The sequence below is a fragment of the Danio aesculapii genome, chromosome 4, assembly GCF_903798145.1.
Source record: "Danio aesculapii chromosome 4, fDanAes4.1, whole genome shotgun sequence".
In the NCBI taxonomy this organism is placed as follows: domain Eukaryota; kingdom Metazoa; phylum Chordata; class Actinopteri; order Cypriniformes; family Danionidae; genus Danio; species Danio aesculapii.
Window position 1 is genome coordinate 41,425,765 of NC_079438.1, and position 24,487 is coordinate 41,450,251.

The 24,487-nt window shown below is 35.9% G+C and overlaps 2 protein-coding genes across 3 annotated transcripts in view; one reads left to right on the forward strand and one right to left on the reverse strand.

Moving 5' to 3' along the window:
- apaf1 (apoptotic peptidase activating factor 1) overlaps positions 1-16,080 on the reverse strand; it is a 32,287-nt gene extending 16,207 nt beyond the window's left edge. The window contains exons 1-23 of one of the 2 annotated variants that reach the window (XM_056455667.1): positions 15,926-16,080; positions 14,149-14,351; positions 13,502-13,691; positions 13,222-13,419; positions 12,458-12,647; positions 11,779-11,891; positions 11,328-11,459; positions 10,752-10,990; positions 10,511-10,678; positions 10,307-10,438; positions 10,117-10,230; positions 9,465-9,649; positions 8,580-8,706; positions 8,363-8,488; positions 8,058-8,198; positions 6,694-6,819; positions 5,204-5,356; positions 4,639-4,767; positions 3,823-3,948; positions 3,600-3,719; positions 3,022-3,147; positions 2,145-2,261; positions 870-992 (exon numbers count right to left, since the gene is read on the reverse strand). In XM_056455667.1, the coding sequence (XP_056311642.1) occupies positions 870-992; positions 2,145-2,261; positions 3,022-3,147; positions 3,600-3,719; positions 3,823-3,948; positions 4,639-4,767; positions 5,204-5,356; positions 6,694-6,819; positions 8,058-8,198; positions 8,363-8,488; positions 8,580-8,706; positions 9,465-9,649; positions 10,117-10,230; positions 10,307-10,438; positions 10,511-10,678; positions 10,752-10,990; positions 11,328-11,459; positions 11,779-11,891; positions 12,458-12,647; positions 13,222-13,419; positions 13,502-13,691; positions 14,149-14,286 (3,213 nt within the window). In that variant the 5' untranslated portion in view covers positions 14,287-14,351; positions 15,926-16,080. The remainder of the gene's footprint in view (positions 1-869; positions 993-2,144; positions 2,262-3,021; positions 3,148-3,599; positions 3,720-3,822; positions 3,949-4,638; positions 4,768-5,203; positions 5,357-6,693; positions 6,820-8,057; positions 8,199-8,362; positions 8,489-8,579; positions 8,707-9,464; positions 9,650-10,116; positions 10,231-10,306; positions 10,439-10,510; positions 10,679-10,751; positions 10,991-11,327; positions 11,460-11,778; positions 11,892-12,457; positions 12,648-13,221; positions 13,420-13,501; positions 13,692-14,148; positions 14,352-15,925) is intronic. The other variant, XM_056455668.1, reaches the window with a different exon arrangement.
- A 5,947-nt stretch (positions 16,081-22,027) lies between these two features.
- avpr2l (arginine vasopressin receptor 2, like) lies at positions 22,028-24,273 on the forward strand. The gene is made up of 2 exons (XM_056455058.1): positions 22,028-22,964; positions 24,135-24,273. Exons 1-2 carry the CDS (start codon positions 22,118-22,120, stop codon positions 24,212-24,214), a joined length of 927 nt encoding a protein of 308 aa, XP_056311033.1. The 5' UTR covers positions 22,028-22,117; the 3' UTR covers positions 24,215-24,273.
- The last annotated feature ends 214 nt before the right edge of the window (positions 24,274-24,487 follow it).

Here is a 24,487-nt window from a genome sequence, read left to right on the forward strand (position 1 = left end):
ATATATATATATATATATATATATATATATATATATAACCATTTTATTTTTTCAAGTGGGTTCAGAAGCTTCCTCTATTTTGCGCACCTAGAAACCTACGTAAATGAGTGCACTTCCTGGTGTTGGTTTCATTTCAAATGAGTGCTTTAAAAGTTCATCAACCAACTCCATTTTCAGATCTCTGAATTTAATTTGCAATTTGGTTGCAGACCAATGCAGCACTTCTGGAGGATGTTCATTTAAAAAAAAATGAATTTGTGCGGTTTTAAAACCATTTAACTCATTTTGGATCAGCCATGAGCAAACCTTAGAGAATTTATTTATACATTTAAATCACATTTTATGCTGCTGCTACTACTACTACTACATTATAATAGTGGGCCCATCCCCTGTAAACCCATGCATTGGTGTATTCAAATACTGATTTTCAGTCAAAGTGATAAAAAGCATTGTACTACAAATGCTCTTAAACCGTATCAACATTCATCACTCTCCATTTTACTGAATTTCAATGTGCACGCAGCTGTTCACAATCATCAATTACTAAAGTGTTTCTCTCCCTCCCGCATCCTCTGCTTGTCATCAAAAATACAATGAATCAATGAGGCTTGTAATGATTCAGTCGAAAACTTCTCAAACTCTCAGAACAGCTGCAGCACAACTTTGAGCATGTGGTGCAATTACTAAACTGCACCTGCAAATCAGTGGACGAGTCATTTAACGCATCACAGTCAGACGATAATGCAAATACAAACTTGTACAATAGAGCATCTTACCAAAAAACAAAACCAACAACATCATCCTAATGCAAACATTGCAAAATGCTATTTAAATCACTTCCTCCCCTCTCAGTTATAAAGAGAAATTACCCGAACAGTGGCATCTTCGGAGGAAGTTACAAGGATTTCACAGTCGTCAGTGAACTGGCAGTGGTGAACAGTCTTCGTGTGGCCAGAGAGCTTCACTGATGCCTTTGAAGGAACCTCCAACACCTTCACACAAATAAGCAGATAAAAATTCTATTAAAAATATTAAAATATTAAAAAAAAAATTAAACACTTTCCAATGCAATAGTAATTGCAAGCGTTAATGTATTCTGCAGGTCATGCCTACATAGTTCCTGTCCACTACTAGATGAATACAGTTGTTTTTACTTCACTACTAAACTTCAAGTATCTCTACTTTAAAAGCTTAAGAAACTCACTTTTACAACATTTCAATAAAACAGTGCTACAAATTCACTACACCTCAAAATGGCATATAATAGATAGAAATCTAGCTTGTATACACAGCATTTGTAATGTTTACAGTTTGCGGTGTCTTCTAATATTTTAGATTTAGATTTGTTAGCACATACTTACACATTGCGTTTATTGTTTCATACAAAGCTATATGGAAGAAGGCTATAAAAAAAAAAAAAAAATTATGTACTTGTTTAACTAAAATGACACTGTTCGCAGCACTGGCTGGTTTCTCACTACAAAGGTTTAGGCTTTTGCAAACACTAAACAAGACCAAAAAAAAAAAAAGACAACTTAATACTTAGAATGAATCTAAATAGACCTCAAATCCTGCATTGCATCGAATAACATTTAAATACAGGAAGCGCTAATAATAGCCATCCAACTACAGAGATGATCTCAAACTTCAGCAGTTCATTCCACATTCCTCCAAATATGATTAAAACAGTTTTATTGGAGCACACTCGTGCGTCTGGCATTCAGAAAGGTGCTGCATCTGAAGCTTCAAAACTCAAACTTCAAAAGCTGCCTGGGGCCACGGGAGCGTGCGCTGTGTTTTTGGAGAGTAAATAAGAGGTATTTGCGCTTGCGGGCTGCTGTTCTGGTTTAGCGCGAGCGGCACCGCGGGATCAAATGCTGTCAAAATGCAGATTTAGAAGTCATGGATAAATCTGTGCAGAACACACAAATAACGGTGTCAGCATTAACGACAACACTTTCACTTCAGAAATAAGCCGATTTGGTGCTCAGATTTCTTGATGTTCAAATGTGCCACATTTTGTGGAAAGTTGCATTTACATTTTTAAATTTAACCCTTTTGTGGGTTAAATTAAATTGGGACATTGTAAATAAAAGCTCTGTCAGGGTGAATGGCATTCAGACGCACTCTTTCAGTCTTCATACCTGCACTGTACCTGTCTCTAGCCCTAATGCCACCACAAAATCACGCTGTATGTTCAGCAGCTGCAAGGCTCTCCACCCAACAGTCTTCAGAAACTGTCCAACTTTCAGCCTTCCTGTCTGTGCAAACATACACAAAACATAGACCTCATCTCTCTACAGCAACCCTCCATTGTTCCACTGATGTCTGACTTTCCTTGGAGTGGGGGGACAGATTATGCAATAAATAAATACAAAGTGCATCGTTATGCAGCACCTATATTTCCTGCAAAATTTAAAATGAAATGCATTAGATGTCCATTTCATACTAGTTGCAATTTGGCGCCCTCTGGTGTCTTGGGAGATTGCAGAAAAAAAAATATTCATTTAAATTAAACTACAAACTGTAAATCCAGAAAAAAAACTAACACACTAAAGTTAACTGAAGTGTTTATGGTTTAGAAAATAACCAAGTTTACATGCGTGTAGATATACATCTTAAAAACATTATTGCTCTCAGACAATAACACATTGATTATATAATGAACTGATTATTTCCATCCATGTCACACTTTCTCAAATCTAAAGTGTTTGTTTGGCAGTAAAGGAGGAGTGTGATATATGTGAGAACACGCTTTCATTCTGTCAGTCAGCTGTTACCTCCAGGCATCTTCACTGTCCCAAATATACAGTACAACACAAGAGGACAACACCCGCCTCCAGCACCAAAGACAGCAGAGAGAGAAGAAAACACTGACTGCAGATGACAGCCATGGCAAAATCTCGTCGCCGGAGGACAGTCAAAACACCCACAAGCATCCCCTGAAGGTGTGAAAGTGCTTTGCATGGCCAAAATGGGTGTAATGTTTGGATAAGGATTAGGTTAGGTGAGGGTATGTACCTGTACAGTCCCGTCCTCGGATCCCAGAGCCACAAATGCAGCGTTTCTGCTGATACAGGAACAGCGGATCCTGGACGACAGCTCCTCGCTCTCAAGCACAACAGCACCTGTAGATCCACTCAGCACCTGTGACAGTTTGGTAGTAACAAACAAGTAGTTAAAGACTGAAATATACAGAAGCTGCCCCAAAAGACAGTTTAAAACCGATGATATGTACAAAAACTTAATCACTACTTTACCTCACACAGAAAAATAATAAATACATTCCATTCAACTTCATTCAAATACTACATGAAATAAAAATTTAAAATAAATAAATAAATTAAATGATTAAATAAATGATATGGATTAATTTGTTAACTTAAATGCTCACTTTGAAAATACACACTTTAAAAACTGTGAGAATTGCAATATTGGAAAAGTGAAATCAAACTGTACTCATATCTATCTATCTATCTATCTATCTATCTATCTATCTATCTATAGATATATAAGCTCAGATTGTGCAAAAAAAAAAAACAATAAATAAATAAAAAGCAGTACATCAACACATTGCGCTGACCTCCGGTGACCAGTACCTGTAATCGGTTACTGCTATCGGGTGCGATGATTGTAACATCGCTGTGAGAGAAGAGCACATCAGTGTCCCTCTTCAGAGCAACAGCAGAGGAAGTGTGAACCCGGTCCGTCTCCCACAGCTGTATAACAGTCAACACTTCATGATCACAGGTCAATGCTGTTCAAATTTTCACTGTAATGCAACTGACAATGCAGACAAGACAGGAGGAAAAAGCAGCTCACCCTGATAGTCTGGTCATCAGAGGAGGACAGCAAGAGCGAGCCGTCGGGCGAAAACTGCACACAGTGAACCCAGCTCAAATGACCACTGCATTCGGCTTTCTTCTTACTGCTTTCAAAGTTCCAGAGCTGAAATTAACAACACTTCTCAGCACTTTACTGGACAGAATGACTTCAACCAGAGTTAACAAATAAGCATAAAGAGTGATCAAAACAAAAACATGGCTTTCCAACTGTATAAAAAAAAAATAATAATAATAAAACACCCCAGACTAAAATTACTGATTTTATGATCGCTTTCTTCAAAATCTATGGCTTTATTAGCTTCAATTATTGTATTTGTGCGAAAACGCAAAACTCTTGCAAAATATGACAATGCATATATAAATATGTTAATCTCAAAATGGCAGGACTTCCAAAATCCCAAAGGGACTGTGTAACTGTGCTTTGGAAAAATTATCTAGGATTCATATGGAAAAAAAATATAAAATAAATTAATTAAAATTAAATAAAAAATTATATATAAAATAAAAATCCCTGATTGTGTTCAAACACCTTCGAACGGTGATTGGCATACAGCAATAGGTCTTTAAATATGCACACAAAAAGTTTAAATTGCACATTTTTACATCTTAGTTATGCTCGAATGGTTAATTACTAGGATAGCAGAGATTTACATCATACTCCAACAATTGCAGTGTACATAGATGTTTTGCATGTCCAAAATCTAGTCACTGCAGCTTTACATGTTTATTTATTGCCACATCAGTAACTTACAGATTTTTAATAAATCAAGAAAGTAATCATCTAGTGTTGTACCTCTACAGTGTAATGTGAGAGAGCGACAGCCAGCAGACTGGTGTTAGGACACGCATGACAGAACTGAATTGTGCTCAGACGACTCGTCTTCATCTCCAGCAGCAGGTCTGACGTCTCCACATCAAACACCTACATACAAACACACAACCATCAGAAAACAAGAAAATCTCATCTGACAGGTTGAGTAGATAAGTTATGTTTTAGAAATGCTTTCAAATTTAGCATTTAATATCAGAAGACTAACCCAGTTAAGCATTTGAAACAAAGTGTTTCTTCTGCTTAATTTCACATCCTAAAAATGCTCAATCATTAACATCCATAGAAGGGGAAGTACAAGTCTATCTCCAATGGTTTCCAACATTCCTTAAAATATCTTCTTTTGTAATAAACAGAAGAATGAATATCATAGAGAATTACATTTAATTTTAGGTTTAACTAGCCATTTAATTTTGACTAGCTGTGTGTGAATCAGATTTTTAAAAGGCTGTGTTTACAGGCACTAAATCAAAAATATTGAGTGGCAGTGCCAGCTCATGTCACAGCAACCATTCATGAAATCACTTACAAACACCGTGTTTCTGGCAGCGCAGATGATCCGTGAGCCGTCAGCCGACCAAGTGCTGCATTTCACCATGGCTTTTATTTCTTCGTCACTCTCAGGGAAAAAACTATCGACATCAATTGATTTCCACTCGTTCGCAGATGACACTTCAAACAGCTGACAGACAGAAAAAGAAAAAGCACAAGATGGATAAGTGGACACCTTCTAGACCAGTGTTTCCCAACCCTATTCCTGGAGGCACACCAACAGTACATATTTTGCATGTCTCCCTTGTCTGACCCATTAACTTCAGGTGTTGGAGTCTCCTCTGATGTTATGATAAGTTGATTCAGGTGTGTTTGATTAGGGAGAGGTTGAAAATGTGTACTGTTGGTGTGCCTTCAGGAACAGGGTTGGGAAACACTGTTCTAGACCACAGATCATGCAGCAATTGGAATATTTAAGAGAAAATACAGTTTAAAATCAGTAATGCATACTAAACTATTAGAAACGCGCACAAAAATATGTACTGAACAGTAAAATGGTAAACTAAGAGATTGCAAAACTGAACGTCGCTAAAATATCAAATCTTAAATCTACATTAAAACACTAGACCAAAATTTATAAATATAAAACCTAATAATTTTATTAAAAGTGGTAAATGTTTTATTTCATATGCAATGTGAACGAATATGGTTTCAAAATATATACTTCAGTTTAAACCACATTCCAATACAAACAAAACAAACTGGACTAAAATAAAACCAAATCAAACCAGAACTTCAAAATCAAAAAAAAAAAAAAAAAAAAAAAAAAAATACATAATTTTACAAATTGATCAATCAATTTACTTATCACTAATTTAAAAGTGGTTGGTATATTAGTATATTTCACCCATCTACTTTATATAATGTGGTTAGGTTTTCATTTATATTTTGACTGTCTATAACGGATTAGGTATATTTGTAATATATTTCATCATTAATATTACAACAGTTCAAACTTCTTTAGATCCAATTTCTATAGTTGTGCTTTACATATATTTTGATAGGTTTAAAAGTTTATCAATTATAAACTGACCAAGCATTTATCCATCTAGTTATCTTAAACTAATACTTAACAAACAAAATATTTCTAAAGAAATACTACACAAATGGAACCAATTTAGATATAAATACTACATCGCATATAAAAAACTAAATACATTAATATTTCAATTTTCTGGGTACTCAAAACGCTTTACAAATTTACACGAATGCATTCTGCACCAGACCCAGATTGATTGATCGAGTGATAAAGCCAATTAGATGATATGGGAATGATTAGGAGGCCGTGATGGATGGAGGCTAGTGGGAAAGCACACACCCTTACTCTTTTCGAATATGTTAATACAAACGTTACAAATAAAAGAAAAATTACATTAAAAGCTAATCAAAATATCAAACCAGATCAAATAAATTGTACTTGATCTGTATATGTGGATTAAAGTGACGATAAAAAAAAAGGGGGCACACCTTCAAGCTGCCGTCACTGGATGAAGTGGCGAGGTAAAGGTCATTAGGAGAGAAACAGCAGTGATTGACCGGCTCCATGTGTCCAAACATCGTGTTCTGAGACGTCTTTTTGTTAGGGTTCCACAACTGCAGGAAACACGAAAATGAGATGAAATAAGGACACATGGAATATGAAATGGAAGATTGCTCAGTCGGAGCTTATTGAACAGGACGGCCTACATAGGGGAAGAACATATTTAGTCCGCAAGAACCACCACGTGTTTAACACATCCGCCGTTCCACTCTCTAAATCTCATTTCAGGGTGTTTCTTTTGCTCCTCGTGCACAGATATTCCACGAAATTCCCCTTTTGTGTTGACGCCTCCAATGGGGGGCTGCTCTCATTACGTTTTTGACACTTGCGCACCGTTTTCGCACCTCAAATGAATACTGCTCAACTAGAGTCTCCTGCTGTCACACTCCTACAGATCTCCCACAATTCTCTGCAAATTTCGCAAGCTGTAAGATTACACAGCTGCCCCGTTGGCCTGTTCTGAGAGATCATCCTACCAGCTGTCACTCTCATTACTCATGTTCAGCAGATCTGAATCTAAATGTGGAGTTAGGAAATGAAAAGGGCAGGACAAGTGCAAATTAAATTTAATTGGCAAACTCTTTGGAGCACCTCTACTACACACCTGAGTCCTGCGCTATGATGTACCGACGACTCTGAAAAGAGTTACAAAACTTCACTTTTTCCCCAAAACTGAATCTTGGGAAATAAAAAGCGTGACTGAAGCCTTCACTGAAACCACTATTGAATCAACTTGTTTTGCATATTGAACAAATCATAACTTTCATGAAATCGGATTTTAATTCAATAAAATTATTAGTGTTAAAACAATGACTTTTTATACAGCATACGGTGACCAATGTAATAATAATTCTAGTGTTTATACAATAAAAGACTGAAATATTTTATTAAATTAGTATTGATTACTACTACCACTGTCAGTACAAATTAACAAAGTTTCTTTAATGATTATTTATTTGATTAATAATTATAATAATAAATTACTACCATTTCTTTATTATACTCTTTTACTATTTTATTGTTATTATACTATTATCATGATCATCATTATCAGTAGTACAATCATACCATTTCATCATCATCAACAACAAAAAAAAATTAATATCATCATCATCATTATACTACTACAGTTACTGTTAGATATTTATGTATTTTATTATTCATGTATGTATTTTATATGTATATTTATTATTAATTTCTTATGTTTACTATCATTATTAAAAAAAATAAAAAATTATTCTAATATTACTGAATGCAACAAATAATTAAAAAAATTAAAAAAAAACTTCACCTTGGTGTTGGTGAATTTGTCGTTTGAACAGGTGGCCAGCAGGACTCGTCGGCCCATGTTGGTGAACTGGCAGTGGTTGATCTGCTCCTCGTGTTCAACTTCAAACTCTCTGATAAGAACACCTCGCTCCACATTCCACAACTAAAACCACCAAAAACATTAAAAATACAATAAAAATGCATGACTGTACAACATGACATCTGAATATCAATAGATAAATACCATTACAGATGCACAAAAAAAAAAAAAAAAAAAAAAAAAAAAAGACCCACAAATAAACTGGTATAGAGTGAGACATCACTGACCTTCACCTTCCTGTCACTGGCACATGTTGCTATATGTCGATCATCAGGGGAAAAGGCACAGCATAAAACATCTTCCTCGTGAGCCTGAAGCTCCAGAAGCTTCTCTCCAGAGGTTGATTTAAACACCTACACAGGACAAATAAACAAATTTGCCAGTCCCATACAGTAATCGTCACACAGCTTCAGAACGAACAGCAGGACACAAATGGAGATTTACCCGAAGTGCCTTACTGGCTCCACAAGAGGCAATTTTACTCCCGTCTTTTGAGAAGCAGGCATAGTAGACAGACCCCTGGTGAGGGTGCATGACTAGCCGAGACAAACCCTCCTCAATATTTTTATTCCTATGGGAAAAAAAAAACAGGCTTTCAATGAAAATCTCATCTCCCACAGAGAAGTTGCTGAGTGTATTTACATGCATGTTCTTAACTTGATTATGCTTCAGCCTAAAAAGTGCAGTGTCATAAACATTATTTGATAAAGTTTGTCAAGAGCTAAAGCATAAACCCATCGAATTTTACTCCTTATGCCAATTTTCCTCAGCACATCAAAACACATTAACCTGCTTTCTGTGGGTTACTGAAGTCTGCGTGTGTGTGTGATAAGTGACAGGAATGCATTACAACAGACAGAAGTACAAACAAATGATTTGCAGTAATACAGGACACATACCACAAACTCACTCTAGGAATTACAAGTGTCCTCATCTCTTGCATCAGATGAAAGACTACAATCAAAATGTTTCAGCTGCTTGAGAATATACGAGCATAGTGTTTCTTGATGTTGGAATTCTTGAATTAATGATTTGTTGAACATGACAGCTGACAAATTACATACTTGGCATTAGATGCATAAATGTATATCTATATACTCGATAATAAAATATAATACAAGATATTAGTAGTCCTCTATAGATAGTTTCATATCATTTTAATTTCAATAAGTCATTATAAGCATAAGTCCAACAAAATTTTTGACAGCGAGATGAATTTTCTAAAGTAACGTTTGTGTGTAAACTTTGTGTGTTTTCACTATGCTGGTTTCTGGGATTTATCAGTGTATTTATAAGTGCAAGAATGCTGATTAAGAGGGAGACACATACACCCAGTTGAGGTAGATCTGCCCTCTGCTGGCCCGTTTCTGCGCCTGCATCAGTGCCTGTCTGTAAACCTCAGAGCGATCGGGCTGAGACAAAGCCAACTGGACCACATCAGGGAACGGCCTCTGCTCCAGATGATGACCATTCAGAGAGAGGAACTCCTGAAACTGCACTCGCACTTCACTATTCTAAGAAAAACAATATAGTTTTTAAAGAAAATAGGTATAGAGTGTTGACATGGGTCATGAGTGGTTTTAACAATACATTTATCTTCATAATAAAGACATAAGCAGAAAGTAAATGGTTTTGTAGGTATAGACAAAAAAAAAAAGAAAAAAATCAGTTAAGTTAAATAAAATTACTACATTTACAAAAAGGGGGGGGAATTAAAAAAAAGGGATCAAATTGATAAAGACAGAATTTATAGCTTTAGTATAGTCTCAAATATTAGGAATTTATGATCAATAGATACATTTAAATTCAATTTAAAAAGTATAATTTATAAATTAAGTAAAAACAAATTATAAAAGACCAATATATAACACCAAACACAAATCATGGTTGTGATTTGAAAAAAAAAAAAAAAATCTTTTTGGTAGTTATTTGGCCAAGAACATGCACGAGTGAGGATCAAACAAAGTGAACCTGTAAATACCTCTTTGTCTAGCATTTCCCCATATTCCACATAGTCATTGATGAGATGGGCAGATCCCATAATCCGAGCCTTCTCTTTGACCCAGTCCAAGGAAAACATCAGTGAATAAAGCTCCTAAAAAGATGGACAAATTGTTCAAGATGCAAACGTAACCATTATAAGTTTAATTAGCATTAGACTGCAACATTACCTTCGACAGTCCTGCTTTAGCCATGTGATACGGGATGAACTGGTACCAGTACAACGAGTCTTTATCTGCAGAGTCAGGTGGACATTTACTGTAGAACCTCTGATACTGTCGAACCATCTTTTTATGTAGTTCCTATAGAAGAAACTGACAATCAGACTTTGTTCATTAGTGGTCTCTATTAAAATCAGAAGCAGGACAACTTACAGCAATCTGATCACGGTTTTGTTCAGCGAGAAAATCCAACTGCAGATCATGAAGATAATATTGATACGGTCGCTGATTACAATCCCGAAAAAGCAGAGATTTATTGACAAACTCCTGTAGGACATCCTCCACCTCCTCCAGCTCAAGACCCCACAAAACTGACAGAACCTGTTGGAGAGAAACCAGCATATAAGAAAACATTCATAGCAATCTAGGCTAATTCTTAATGCAGTCAACTGACCTTAGCAGGCACTTTGATGTCTTTCTGCATGATGCTCAAGTCTCTGTACAGCTCTTGGTGTTCGGCCTCCAGAACCTGCAGACTAGCGTCCATGGCCTGGTCCAGTGCTTCATAGTCGTAGGATGAGGACTTGCGAATGCGCTTGAACTGCTTCTGCTGCAACTGTCGCAGGTAGTAGCTCCAGCGGTCAGGAAACTCCCTCAGCAGAGCTCCAATCAGAGAAACCACCAGAGGAGAACCTGACACAAGAGATGTTTACAGCGGTCGGGGGTTGAAACTACAAAATCTACAATTAACTTACTAATAATAAATGACAAGCACTCAATGTCAATATTAGATGCACAATGGCATTATTTAATAAATAAAACTATAAAATACATCAATAGTAAAATTCTTAATGGATAAAATATTAAATTTAAAAAAAAATGTGCATCCCTTGCTATAAAATATTGCAGTACATAATACAATTATTACAAATTAAATTAATAATATCTACATTTAAATAGATGAAAAAGGTAGATAAATTAAATAAATTGTGTACAGTATAGTGAGCAAGAGTAAAAAGCAGAGTTGTACCTTTACATTCGCTCACAATGCTTCGGGCCTGTTCTGGGAGTTTGTGCATCTTCCCATTGACGTACAAAGCAAGAATTTCTAAGGCTTTTTCCTCATCCAGACCGTTCTCTACAGGCACTTCATACCTTACACCTTAAGCAGAACACACACAAAACTGATGAACGCTTACATCTCAATGGAATTATGACATTAAACAAATTACACAAGATAAAAGCAACAAAACAGCACAGAAGAACATTTCTCTCATAGCCTCTGCTAAAAATAGCTTATCTCGAAACACAGCTGGCCTCTGATATCAGAGTTTTATGCAATTTCATTTAGTTCAGGATTTGCCTTGGACTTAATTCAAAACTCAGGCACGAGCAGGAACAAGACCCACAAAGTCATGAGCTAACCTAGACTTTCAAGAATAAATGAATGCATGCATGGTGGGCAAAACTTAAGTACTCACCGCTGACAGAATCAGTCAGAGCTCGATTGCGTGTGGTCAGAAGAACTCGGCATTGGATATCAAAAGACCTGAGAGACGAGCTGTCCCAGACATCGTCCAGAATCAGCAGAGACCTGATAGAGGCACACGTTGAGGACAAAAGTTATTTAAAACAGTTAAAAAAAAAACAATAATAAAACAAAATAAATCACCGTTTTGTTTTCAGAGAGTTCAGTCAGACATATCACATCACATTTTTTTTTAGGTCCAACACCATTAGATGCCAAATTTATTTGCTTGTTTTAATGCCATATCAGCAGCATTGGCCAAATACATGGCAACATTGGTAATAAATATTCAGTTTACAATCATAATGTTTGATTAACATTCAATAAAAGATACAGATAACACTGCTAAAACGTTTTCAATATGATCAATCATAACTAGTTAAATTCCTCCAGGAGGCACCTTTTTTTAAAACTTTCCATTAAAATATTTAAATCGGAATGGTTAAAATATTAAGTTATGAGATGTAGCAAGCCCAAAGACGGTAGGTAGACTGATTTTGTAAGACATCCACTTTCATGTTTAACATGACCCATTAGCAGCTAGTTTTAATGGATAGGATTTTCTAATTAATAAAGCCTTGGACACAGAAACACCATTTTATGAATTACTATATTCTTCCAGAGGAATTGACCTGGGGAATCTGCGGAGCATTAGGAAGCGCAGGCGCTCTTTGGCCTCCTCCACAGTGCTGGGCGGCCGCTGACTGGTGTCTGAACTTTGACACTGCTCCAAACGAAAGCACAGAGACTGCATCCTAACCAACAGGTCTGCCCGCTCACACTGGCCCAGAGACAGCCAGTGAACACCATCAGGAAAACACTCTGAGAAACAGAAACAAAACATACATACATTTACACACTGTACTACATGTGCATTTTTAGTCCTTTGGTCTTAAAAAAAAATTTTATAATAATATTTTGCTCTATTAACATTTTTTTTCTTAACCGCAATGATTTTTTTTTCTTCATAAAAGCCAATATAGACAAAGCTAAATAAAAATAAATTAAAAAAAACAAAAAAAAAAAACAACTACAACTAAATTAAGGGAAAATATAAATACATAAAAAGAGATAATTCATAAAACTAAATAAAAAGCTATAAATAAACCATGAAATACAATAAAAATACAAGACTAAAATAAAGACAAAAATAACTAAAAAAATTACAATTAAAAGACACTTTAAAAACAAAACCTTAGTTTAACAATAACAAATAACATTTAAACTAAATAAAAATATATTTTAAATCAATACACGACTAAAAATGAATACATTAAAAAACTAATCTAATTAAAATAAATCAGAAAACAAATTTCAAATCAAATAAAATAAATCTTCATTTAAAAATAAATTGTACTAAACTTATACATAAATGTAAATAAATAAAACGCATTACCCTTAATGAGTGAACGATCTCGAACAACCTCGGCAGCCATCACAGACTTCCCGGAGCCAGCCATGCCAAACACAGTCACCCAGCCCGGTGTGTCCCGCAGCTGGTACAGCATCTCCCGGATCAGATTGAGCAGTGGAGGTCGACTCACAAACACCACAGGTCTCTGAGGAACACCTCCTACACTCAGAACCGCCTGAACTGAAACCAAAGCACCGAAAACCTCTAGTACCTCACACAAACCCACTTCAAAAAACAACTTCAAACACGACTGAGCATTTACCACTGGGAGAGACTCCGTCAGCGAAGCTCTTCTCTCCCTCAGGGCTGAGCAGAGGCAGATCACTGTGAAGGAGACTGGCCAGATCTCCATAACTCTCTCTGATCAGGGCATTGTAGAAGGAAATGTAGGCACGATTGTCTTTCCTCAACAGTGTCTCAAGCAGAGCCACGGCCTGCTCTTTTCTAGTGGCCTGGGGAAACAGAAAGGGGAACATTTCACACATGCGTTCACTTTTTATTAGTGCTTTGCAAAGTTTAATTAAATTCATCTTTATTTCTACAGCACTTTTACAATGTAGACTGTGTCAAAGCAGCTTAATATAGATGTTCTAGTAAATTAAAATCTTCAGTCCATTACAGTTTAGATTTACATATACATGCATACACACACAATGTATATACAAAAAATAAATGTTTATGTATGCGTGTAATATATATATATATATATAAAATAGACATGTAAATACAAATCTTTATTTTGAATACAATTATCCTTTATTAATATTTGACCAGCACTACTTTTTATTAAAGTAAATATGCACCAATCCACTTGTCAGAAACCTAATCTGCCAGAATCAACCTTGATTTTAAAAGACTGGTGCAGCACTTTATAAAAAGTAAAACAGAGCCTGTTTGAACATCACAGACCTTGCTGAGCACTTTTGCTTCCTCATCATTGGTTAAAACACCATCGCTGATCATGTGGTCCATCAGGTAGGAGGCTTTGATGTCCTGCTCCAGAGTGGCTTTGGAGCGCAGCAGGCGGCTGCGGGCACGTTCCTCCATCTCCACATAAGCCGCAGTGCACTTAATTTAGATTTACTTAGTGCAACGGAGCGGGATGCATGGAACTAAGTGGGAGATAATGAACAAATAAAGCATTTCATTTGCTTGTGCAAGGGCCATATCATTTCTGTCAACTCAGAGCAGTGCATAATTGACATTTCTATGGAACTAAAAATAAAAATGACAAAATCTGAACGGAGTCGTTATTCGAAGTTCATTTCGCTGTGGTGACGCCTGATAAAACGGGGACTAAACCAAAGGAACCCGAGTGAGTGAATGAGCTAAACTTGGAATTCAAAGGAAACATTTAATGCAATTATGTTTTTCTCAGTTCTGACAATTACCTTAATTCAGAGGTAAGAGATACAAAACTCAAATGTCAAACAAAGTGAGAATTTATTATTATTATTAGAATTTTAAAAAATCCTAACTCTCAAAACAGCAAAACTCGAGTTTATAGACTTAACCTTGTTCTGAAATGCAATCTGTATATTCAATATTTAATTACAGTCTGACTTTGTCTAAATTCTAACAGCAAATATCAAAACTGCATAGTTGCAACCAAGTGAAAGCTAGAAGAAAACTGCTGTTCAAAGATCAAATCATAAAACACAAACTTGCAATTGTGAAATGAATTCTTTCTAAAGAGAGGAAAAACAGAGGGGAAAAAAAGAAAAAAAAAAGAGAAAGAAATAGTCAGCAAAGATCGAGTCTTTAAGCAACCAGGTTCAAGTGGAAGTAGATATCAACGTGCTGTCACCTTAATAATAATAATAATAATAATAATAATTTGATCCCAGCTTCTGATTGGTCAGCTCATTAGATCCCCTAAATAAACAGTAACAGCTGAAACACATTATGCCCTATTCTCTAACGTTAAAATTTCATAAACCAGATCCATAGTTTCTAATCTAGTTGAAGGATGATACAAACATTAATTGTTAACATAACATTTCAATAAGAATTAAAACGTTTAAAAAAATAACGTTAGCAGAGTAATAATTATCATATAATTAACGTGCAATTAGGCCCCAATTATCTACTGGTAGAAAACTTCATTTAAACTTGGGTTAAAGTCACTAATAAACTAACATTTAGTTACTAATTGAATTTTTATTTCATTATAAAACGTATACGTCACAGTCACGCTCCATTACTTACTACATTTTAACCATTATAAACCATTTGAGTCAACCGTTTGTGAACAATTTAGCTGGTATAATACAAACAGAACTAATATACCAACTGACTTTACCAACTCACGGGTCTAAACATAACAAACAAACAAACGTAAAGTTACCTTTTTTAGCAAAACTCTAACGTTAAATCCAGAAGTGAAACTAGTAATACATACTGGTGTGGACTTATGTAGGTCAAGTACTTACTGTCATGTCACCGTGTCACAATAACGTTATGCAAAATAAAAATAAAAATGCAGGATTAAAGGTCACGACAAAAAGTTTGGCCGTGAAACTACTGAGACACGAAGCGAAAAGCAAATGAGTTCGACATAACGTTACTTAATTTATAGACTCAGGTGCGGCTCATCAGCGCATAGTGCCAATTACTAACTGACTTCTGATCAGTTAGACAGAGACAGAATACCTAAATGAATTATAAAAGACACAGATATACTTACAGTTATTGCGCTTCGCGAAAAAATTAAAGGATATGAGGGACGACTGTCTGCTGTACTGAGACCAGTTACTTTTCGCGATATATTGTAAAGAAAAACAGTTATTAAAAAGCCAATTTTCCGCCCCTTAAAATTTGCGCTTCCTGCTTTTTCGGCACAAACAACTTCCCCGGGGTGTGATGACCAATTGCGAAACGCCGTGTTGTCACGTGACCCGCTGAGGTAATCAGAGTTGGATGACTGTAACCAGGCAGACGTAAACATGCCCGAACACTACACGTCTTTCTTTACCAAAGATGAATAATTTGACATTTTAATATTATTATTTTTTTTATATTATTAATAGCAACAACAATAAGTTCTACATTTACGTATAATAGTATTTGTGTGTGTATATACCGCATGGTAAATAGGCTACTTCACTTTTTTTTTTATTTAAGATTTCATAATTTAATCTGTTTGTGTGAAATTGTGAAAGTAAGTAGGCTGTGTGTTTGTTTGAATTGTTTATTATTTGCTGGTCATCAAAGTGTCCCATTTCATTCTTTTCCAATATATTAATTTTGACTATATTAATATTAGCTTTTTCATTCATTCATTCATTTTCTTTTCGGCTCAGTCCCTTAACCAATCTGGGGTCGCCACAGCGGAATGAACCACCAACCTATTCAGCATATGTTTTATGCAGCGGATGCCAGGGCTTGAACCAGCGACCTTCTTGCCCCAATATGAGCTTTTTCAATTACATTATTTTACACATCCATGCATACATTTATACATATTTTTTAAAATATCCATGTGATGTTTGTAGAGGATTTTGTATTTTCATTTAGCTGTATGTTAAAGACATGTTTCATCTGCAATAGGATAAGGGACATCCTACCAGAAATGTACATTATCCTTGAAATAAAAACATAAATACAGTGAATAAAAAGTATTTCATCCCCTAAAAAATTCTAAAATGGACTGATGGTTGATTTCTGTAAGTTGCTCTGTAAAGGAATATGTCATTCATTTAGTTAGATTTTTTTTTCTTTATTAAAAACACTACAAATGTACAAACCCTGTCAATGTCCTTGTCTTCAGCCCAATAAAACCTACAGCTTTAATAGTTTTTGTTATGCGAAAAATGTTATTTAGAAAAACACCTCAGAAATAGCAAGTTTAAGTTGTTATCATTCACATCAACTTATTAAAAACATGAAATCATAAATAAATTCTACAAATAAATACGATTATACAATTGTCCCCATGTTTCTGTCAGTCCTGTCACATTTGCATTAAATTGAAGATCATATGTGTGCAGTACACCTTCGTGGCTGTGACTCAGAGGAAGAGACATCAGTTGACAGAGGAGAAGCTAACAGTGATCAAGGATGCTTTCTTGAATTGTATGATTTTTGTATGATTTTTTTGAGGAGGACAAGCTTAAAGATCAGGCCCTGTCACATTTTAATAAGTGAAAATCTACATTTCTGGTAGAATGTCCCATAGAAGTCGCCTACAATGTTTATTTATAAATTCCTTCATTAGATTACAATTAAGTTACATATTTGAACACAACTTAATCAACTTAATAACTGTAACCAGGGAGATGTAAACATACCCGGACACTTCTACACGTCTTTCAATACCAAATATAAATAGCCTACATTTAAATTTCAATATTAACATAGTTTTTTTAAATTGTTAATAACAACATGTCGTACATTTATGTATAATAGTATTTTTGTGTGTTTATTACATGGTAAATAGGCTATGATATCATTTGACAGAGAAGTTGACAATGATCAAGGATGTGTTCTAACATTGAATTGTTTGATTTTCATTCATTTTCTTTTCGGCTTAGTCTCTTTATTAATCTGGGGTCGCCACAGCGAAACGAACCGCCAAATTATCCAGCATATGTTTTACGCAGCGGATGCCCTTCCAGCTGCAACCCATCACTGGGAAACATCCATACACACACTCATTTACACACATACACAACTTAGCCAACCCAGTTCACCTATACCACTTGTTTTTGGACTGTGGGGGAAACCGGAGCACCCGGAAGAAAACCCACGCCAACACAGCAACATGCAAACTCCACATAGAAACACCATGTGAAGATGTATGTTTCTGCTAGAATGTCCCATAGAAGTTGCCTACTGTTTTATTGATAAATTTCTTCTATACATTGCAATTCAGTTACATATTTTAACACAACTTAATCAGTCATACAGTAACTCAATTAAAAAACAAGACAGATTACTGCATTAAAAAAAATAAAAGATACACACTACAGATTATTTAAATATGAGAATAATACAAATATCATTCATTCATTTTCTTTTCGGCTTAGTCCCTTTATTAATCTGGGGTCGCCACAGCGGAATGAACCGCCAACTTATCCAGCCGCAACTCATCTCTGGGAAACATCCATACACACTCATACTCTACGGGCAATTTAGCCCTCCCAATTCACCTGTATCGCATGTCTTTGGACTGTGGGGGAAACCGGAGCACCCGGAGGAAACCCACGCGAACGCAGGGAGAACATGCAAACTCCACACAGAAACGTTAACTGACCCAGCCGAGGCTCAAACCAGCGACATTCTTGCTGTGAGGCGACAGCACTACCTACTGCACCACTGCATCGCCCTAATAATACAATTATGAAAGTCTAAAAGATGGTGGCTGATACAGTCGAAATTGTCTTATAATAATTATGTTTAGACTACAGCAAATGTTATTGAGTCTTTTCAGTTGAAAGTTGCATATCTTAAGTAGCACAAAAAAAATCTATTTTTGCTATGGAAACTGAATAAAGCATATAAATATGAATCATACTAACATATGTTAAAAAATTCATACATTAATACCGTCTGGCAAGCTTATTGCGTTGTCTACTTACGTACATGCTAATAGCACTAATGCCTCCACATTCCTGACCATTATCACCTGTCCATCAGGCAGTAAGCTGAAATTTGAGCATAAGCAAAGCACAGAAACGAAAACTGGACCAGTTATGTGTATTTTCTAAATGAAAACATACAGATAGATTCAGATATCGCTACATAAATACCTCAGACATATCAAATACATTTGACCTATTTTTTAATAGGGTCTTGGTGATCAGATAAATTACTATGGGCAAAACAATGCTTGAATGTTGAATCTAATGGCAAATATGTCATACTTCCCATAAATGCACACCCTGACCTCACATGGTAGCGAATACATTTGCAAACAAGTTAGTTTTTTACAGTTTAACAGGCACACAAAATTGCCCTTGAAGCTTCTTATGATTACAGTTGAACCACTGAAGTAACATGGACTGTTTGGACTATGTTTTTGGTTTCTTTTCAGGACTTTGAATGCCTCTGAACCATTGCTGCCTATGGAAGACGAGAGAGCTCTCTAATTTCATCTAAAATATTTTAATCTATTGTGATCTGAAGATAATCTAAGTTCTTAGGGGATTGGCGCTAAATGAGAGTAATTATTTCATTTTCGGGTGAACTAACCCTTTAGGCACTGCTAAAAATTATATTGTAATATTAAAATGGGCCCTACAGGGTTGATTCTTTGTGACAGATTCAACAAGACGCTTGAAAACATTCCTCTTATTTTAATCCATGTTGACATGACAGCATTGTGTGATTGTCATGTTCAAGAAACCTGTATGAGATGATTTAAAGCTGTATATGGCACATCATATCTTGCTAGAAGTCACCATGACCTGATGGGTTGACTGTGGTTATAAAGAGATAGACACACGCTGTGGCTCAATTTGAACTAAGGGGTCCAAAGTGTGCCACAAAAATCCTCCACACCATTACACCAGCAGCCTGAAGCGCTGATCCACAGTAGGATGGATCCAAGCTTTTATTGTTTATGACAAATTCTGACTGAAATTCTGATACCATCCGAATGTTGCAGCAGAAACGGAGACTCATCAGATTAGGAACCTTTTTCTAGTTTTGGTGAATTATAACATCAGTTTGCTGTTCTTATTTTACAGAAGTGTCACTTCTGTAGCTCATGCTGTTTGTTCAAACCGCTTATTTAAATTGAGTTGAAACAACACAATTCTTGAGTTTTGGGGGGACAATTTAATTGTTTTACGTTTAATACAATTAAATGTGTTAAAAAAACTAACAAGTTAACTTAATTCCTTCATGTTGTCCCAACACAAAGTAATTGTGTGGACCCCACCATTTTTTTTTTTACAATGTCTGCTTTAAGGTTTGTGTGTGTTCAGAGATGCTACATGGTACGTGGTGTAATGAGTTTGATTGATTTGAGTCACCAAAGCATCATGAATGCATTTTAACCTATGACTGATGCTTACTACTGGGCTCTTTTTTAGACTATTGCCTGTAAACCCTACAGATTTTTTTTCTGTGACAATCCGTTTCTTAAATACTCAGACCAGACCGTCTGACACCAACAACCTATATTCAACGTCATTTAAATCACATTATATTTTATCTTTATCTAAAGAACATCTATATTGAAGTTCATGCTCTTATTTTTTTTTATGTATTTAGGGTATGAATAGACCTGTAATACTGCAGGTTAAAACAAACAGTTAATCTATATGTTCTGATTATACATAGAAATGCTACTTCAATTCATCTTAGTAAAACTATTCACACACAAACCTCGCCATCTTTTCAGAAACATTTATCTTAAGGGGATTATGAAAAATATAGTCACCACCAGTGTCCTTTTAATTCTTTGAATTTCAGTCAAATAGAGCCCCTTAACTTTGTTAAAAAATGTAATACTAAAGAAAATTAATCATCATATATTAAAACACCAAACTTTTCAAATGAACGACACCACATTTCATACCACATATTGTCAATAATTTCTTACTCAGTTCATTGATTATTTTAGCATGTTCGGTCGTCTTGATAAATGTAACCTTTAGTTGAAAAACAGAGTTATTCTCAAAACGTATTTGTATAACAAAAAGTACAATTACTCAATTTCTCAGCGTTGATTTATACAGAGCTGTTGAATTTATGTTCAGCAGTTAAAGAGATAGTTCCCCCAAAAATCTAAATGCTGTCATCGTTTACTCCCATTACTTGTTTCAAACTTGTTAGTTTCTCTTTTTTGGCTTTCATGCTATCATATACAATAATATAGCCATCTATTATACAATCGTCCACTGGCTAGCAATTCAAGTCTTTTGTGAAGGGTAAGATTACCAATAGATAAATAAAAATAAAATAAATATTGTCTTTTAAGATACATTCTCCAAAAACTCCCATAGAGGATGCCAGATATGCCAGAATCATCAAATTTCTGATGCAAGTCATAAGTCAGTTTTTGTAAGGGTAAGAAAATGGTAATCTGATTTATCCACATATTGACCAAAAAAATGTTAGAAGAACACCTCAACAAAAGAATACACTTTCTTGCTAGATACGTACAAAAGTGTAACAGATTCTAGTCCATGAGTAAGGTTTAGAGCTGTTTTACAATTCAGAAGATAAATAACTGGAGATAGGGCAAAAGGTTTACCAATAATCTTCTGAACCAATTTGTCGATTTCTTTCCAGTGTGTCTTAATCATGTCACAGTCTCATGAATACATGCATCACAGTACCAACACTGGATTTGCACTTAACAACATTGAGAAACGTTTGTTAGACTTTATTCTGTTGAACACAGAAGAAGATACTGTGAAATATGTTGGAAACCTGCAACCACTGATGTCCTGCTATTGAAGTCAAGGGTTTCAGGTTTTCATCTTCTTTCGTGTTCAACAGAATAAAGAAACAAGGTTTGGAAACCACTTGAGGGCGAATAAATAGTGAGTAAATTGTCTTTTTATTTGAGAGAACTATCTCTTTATGGCAACTATAAGTAATTACATTGCCTGAAAATGCAAATGAATCCCTCACTTTATCAGGTTAAGTAATTTAATCACAGTAACTACTTGTAACTAATCACACCCAACACTGGTCACCACTTTATCGCCACTCGATTAAAAAACTCAAGTGTATGTGCATTTTATCGAGCGTTATTGAGCGTATGACTGAACGACTGACGTGTGTGAACACAGGTAGGCTAGTTGCAGTGTTGAGCACCACTTTGCGCCTTGTGCGTCAGCGCTCAACCGCAGGAGTCAAACACCCCTGACATAACACACAAAATCACGCTCATTAAAAGCTCCGAGTTTGGATTGAATTAACAATGGCCGATAACCTGAACTGCAGCGCTGGGAACTGCTCCAGCGCGCACGACGCGTTTGGTTTATCCGACGGACACTTCGCGCTCGTCAAAGCTGCAGTTCTGGGATGCGTTTTCGTGCTGGCAACATGTAGCAATTTCTTCCTGCTCCACGCCCTCTGGAAAAAGAGAAAGCGACACACTCGAACTCAGCTGTTTCTTCTCCACCTGTGTCTGGCAGACCTGGTGGTCGCCTTCTTCCAAGTCCTGCCGCAGCTCTCCATGGAAATTACGCACCGGTTCAGAGGCTCTGATCTGGTGTGCAGATCTGTCAAGTATCTTCAAGTGGTCGGGATGTTCGCGTCTTCGTATATGATCGTGGCCATGACCATAGACCGCTACCACGCGGTCTGCAAACCCATGGTGTCGTTTTTTCGAGGGTCTTTCCGGAGGTACGTGTCCATAAGCGCGGCTTGGCTGATTTCACTGGCGTTCAGCGCGCCGCAGATCTTCATCTTCTCCCTTCAAGAAGTTGAAAAGGATGTTTTCGATTGCTGGGCGACGTTTATCGAGCCTTGGGGAGGGAGAATATACATAACGTGGATCACCCTGTCCGTGTTTGTCCTGCCAGCTGTGATCTTGATGTATTGTCAGATCAAGATTTGCGCAGGGATTTATTTCAACATGAAGAGGAAAGCGTTGCAGGGCAGCGCTGGTGATGGGCGCTCCAGCACTAAAGGGATCTCCAGCGCGATGCTGAAGACAGTCAAAATGACTTTTATCATTATTATGGTTTATACTCTGTGCTGGAGCCCGTTCTTTGTTGTGCAGCTCTGGTCAGCTTGGAGTCCGAGCAGCGCACCGACGCAAGGTATGGAAAAGTGGTGTCCAAAAGTCTGACGAACTTCTTTCGTGCAGTTCTATGAGTTAATACAACATAATACAGCTTAATTATTTCAGTGCAAAGTTGCAATGAAAAAAATAAAAATAAAAAAGCGCATTTAATGTAGTTTTTGCCTTAATGACAGAAGTGTGATACTCGATGTTGGTGATCTCCCAGTGTAATTCAGAGAGCATCTTGAATGTCACTGGAATATTGGACTGTCTGATCATTATATGAATGCCATATTATGTAACTTGCCTACATTTAGGAAAATTATACATGTCTTTTAAAACGATCATAATAAAATTTCGGAATATTTTACTTATTTTTTAAAAACTGTAAACATTTCCAGACATTTCTGCCTTATTTTGTAGTTTTTATGTCCAGGTTCAAGTGATAAAACATAAAAAAACAGTCCTCTGTCTGTCCAAACACCAAAAATTATAGCGCAGGATCCTAAATATGTACTTTCAATAAAGAATTATTATCATAAAATGAAATATTATAATGAAATGATATTTGTTTTGCATTTAATATTTTACTTACATTACATTTTACTTAAATGATCAAGTGTAAACGTGTAACAGTTATTAATTATTTATGAGAAACTATTTTTCAGTTATTATTGTTTTCAAAAACAACCCCCCCCCCCCACACACACACACACAAACTAAATAATAATAAATAAATAAATAAATGTAAATTAAATCTGGTAAATCGGGTATTGCATGAAAAAATAAGAGAATATATTTAATTCAATTTAACATTGCTATATTTAATTCATAACCACTTGTTGCAATAAAAAAATGTATTAACTAATATATTACCTATAATGGATGCGACTAAAAGACCATCAATGAATCATCATATACGTGTATACAGTATGATTAGACACAGCCATTGTTCTCCTGTGTTAACTGTCAATTTCCCCACAGCAGCAGATCTATCAGAAACACCTTCACTAAATACATTCATTAGTAGCTCTCAAAAGACCTGATCAGATTAAACCGCATTATTTTTTGCTTGTCTGGAAGACACCAGATGGTGCACTCAGGCAATACTTTCACCCAGAAGAGCTTCGGAGTTTGATATAGAAGAGTCCTATATAGAAGCATTGCTTGTTTTGTCTTTATTTAAAAGGTCTCATATGTTCTACAGGGCCGGTATTTGTGACCATCATGCTTCTCGCCAGCCTCAACAGCTGCACCAACCCATGGATCTACCTGTACTACAGCTAAAACCTCACCGAAGAGGCTGTGATTAATCCAATTCTTTCATAAAGTGAAGTGGTTTTGGCATGGACATCAAGTGAAATATAGCATTAGTACTTCTGTTAAGAGGTCAAGTATCTTTTAATTGCTGCATGTACTGAGCTGTACAATGAAAGGTAATTTTTTCTTGGACTTTCTGACAGATGATAGGAATAAATTGCACCTGCCATTCTGCAAGTGACTCATTTGCATCATAATATCTTGTATTTTTCATAAAACGGATCTTATTTAAAGTAAATC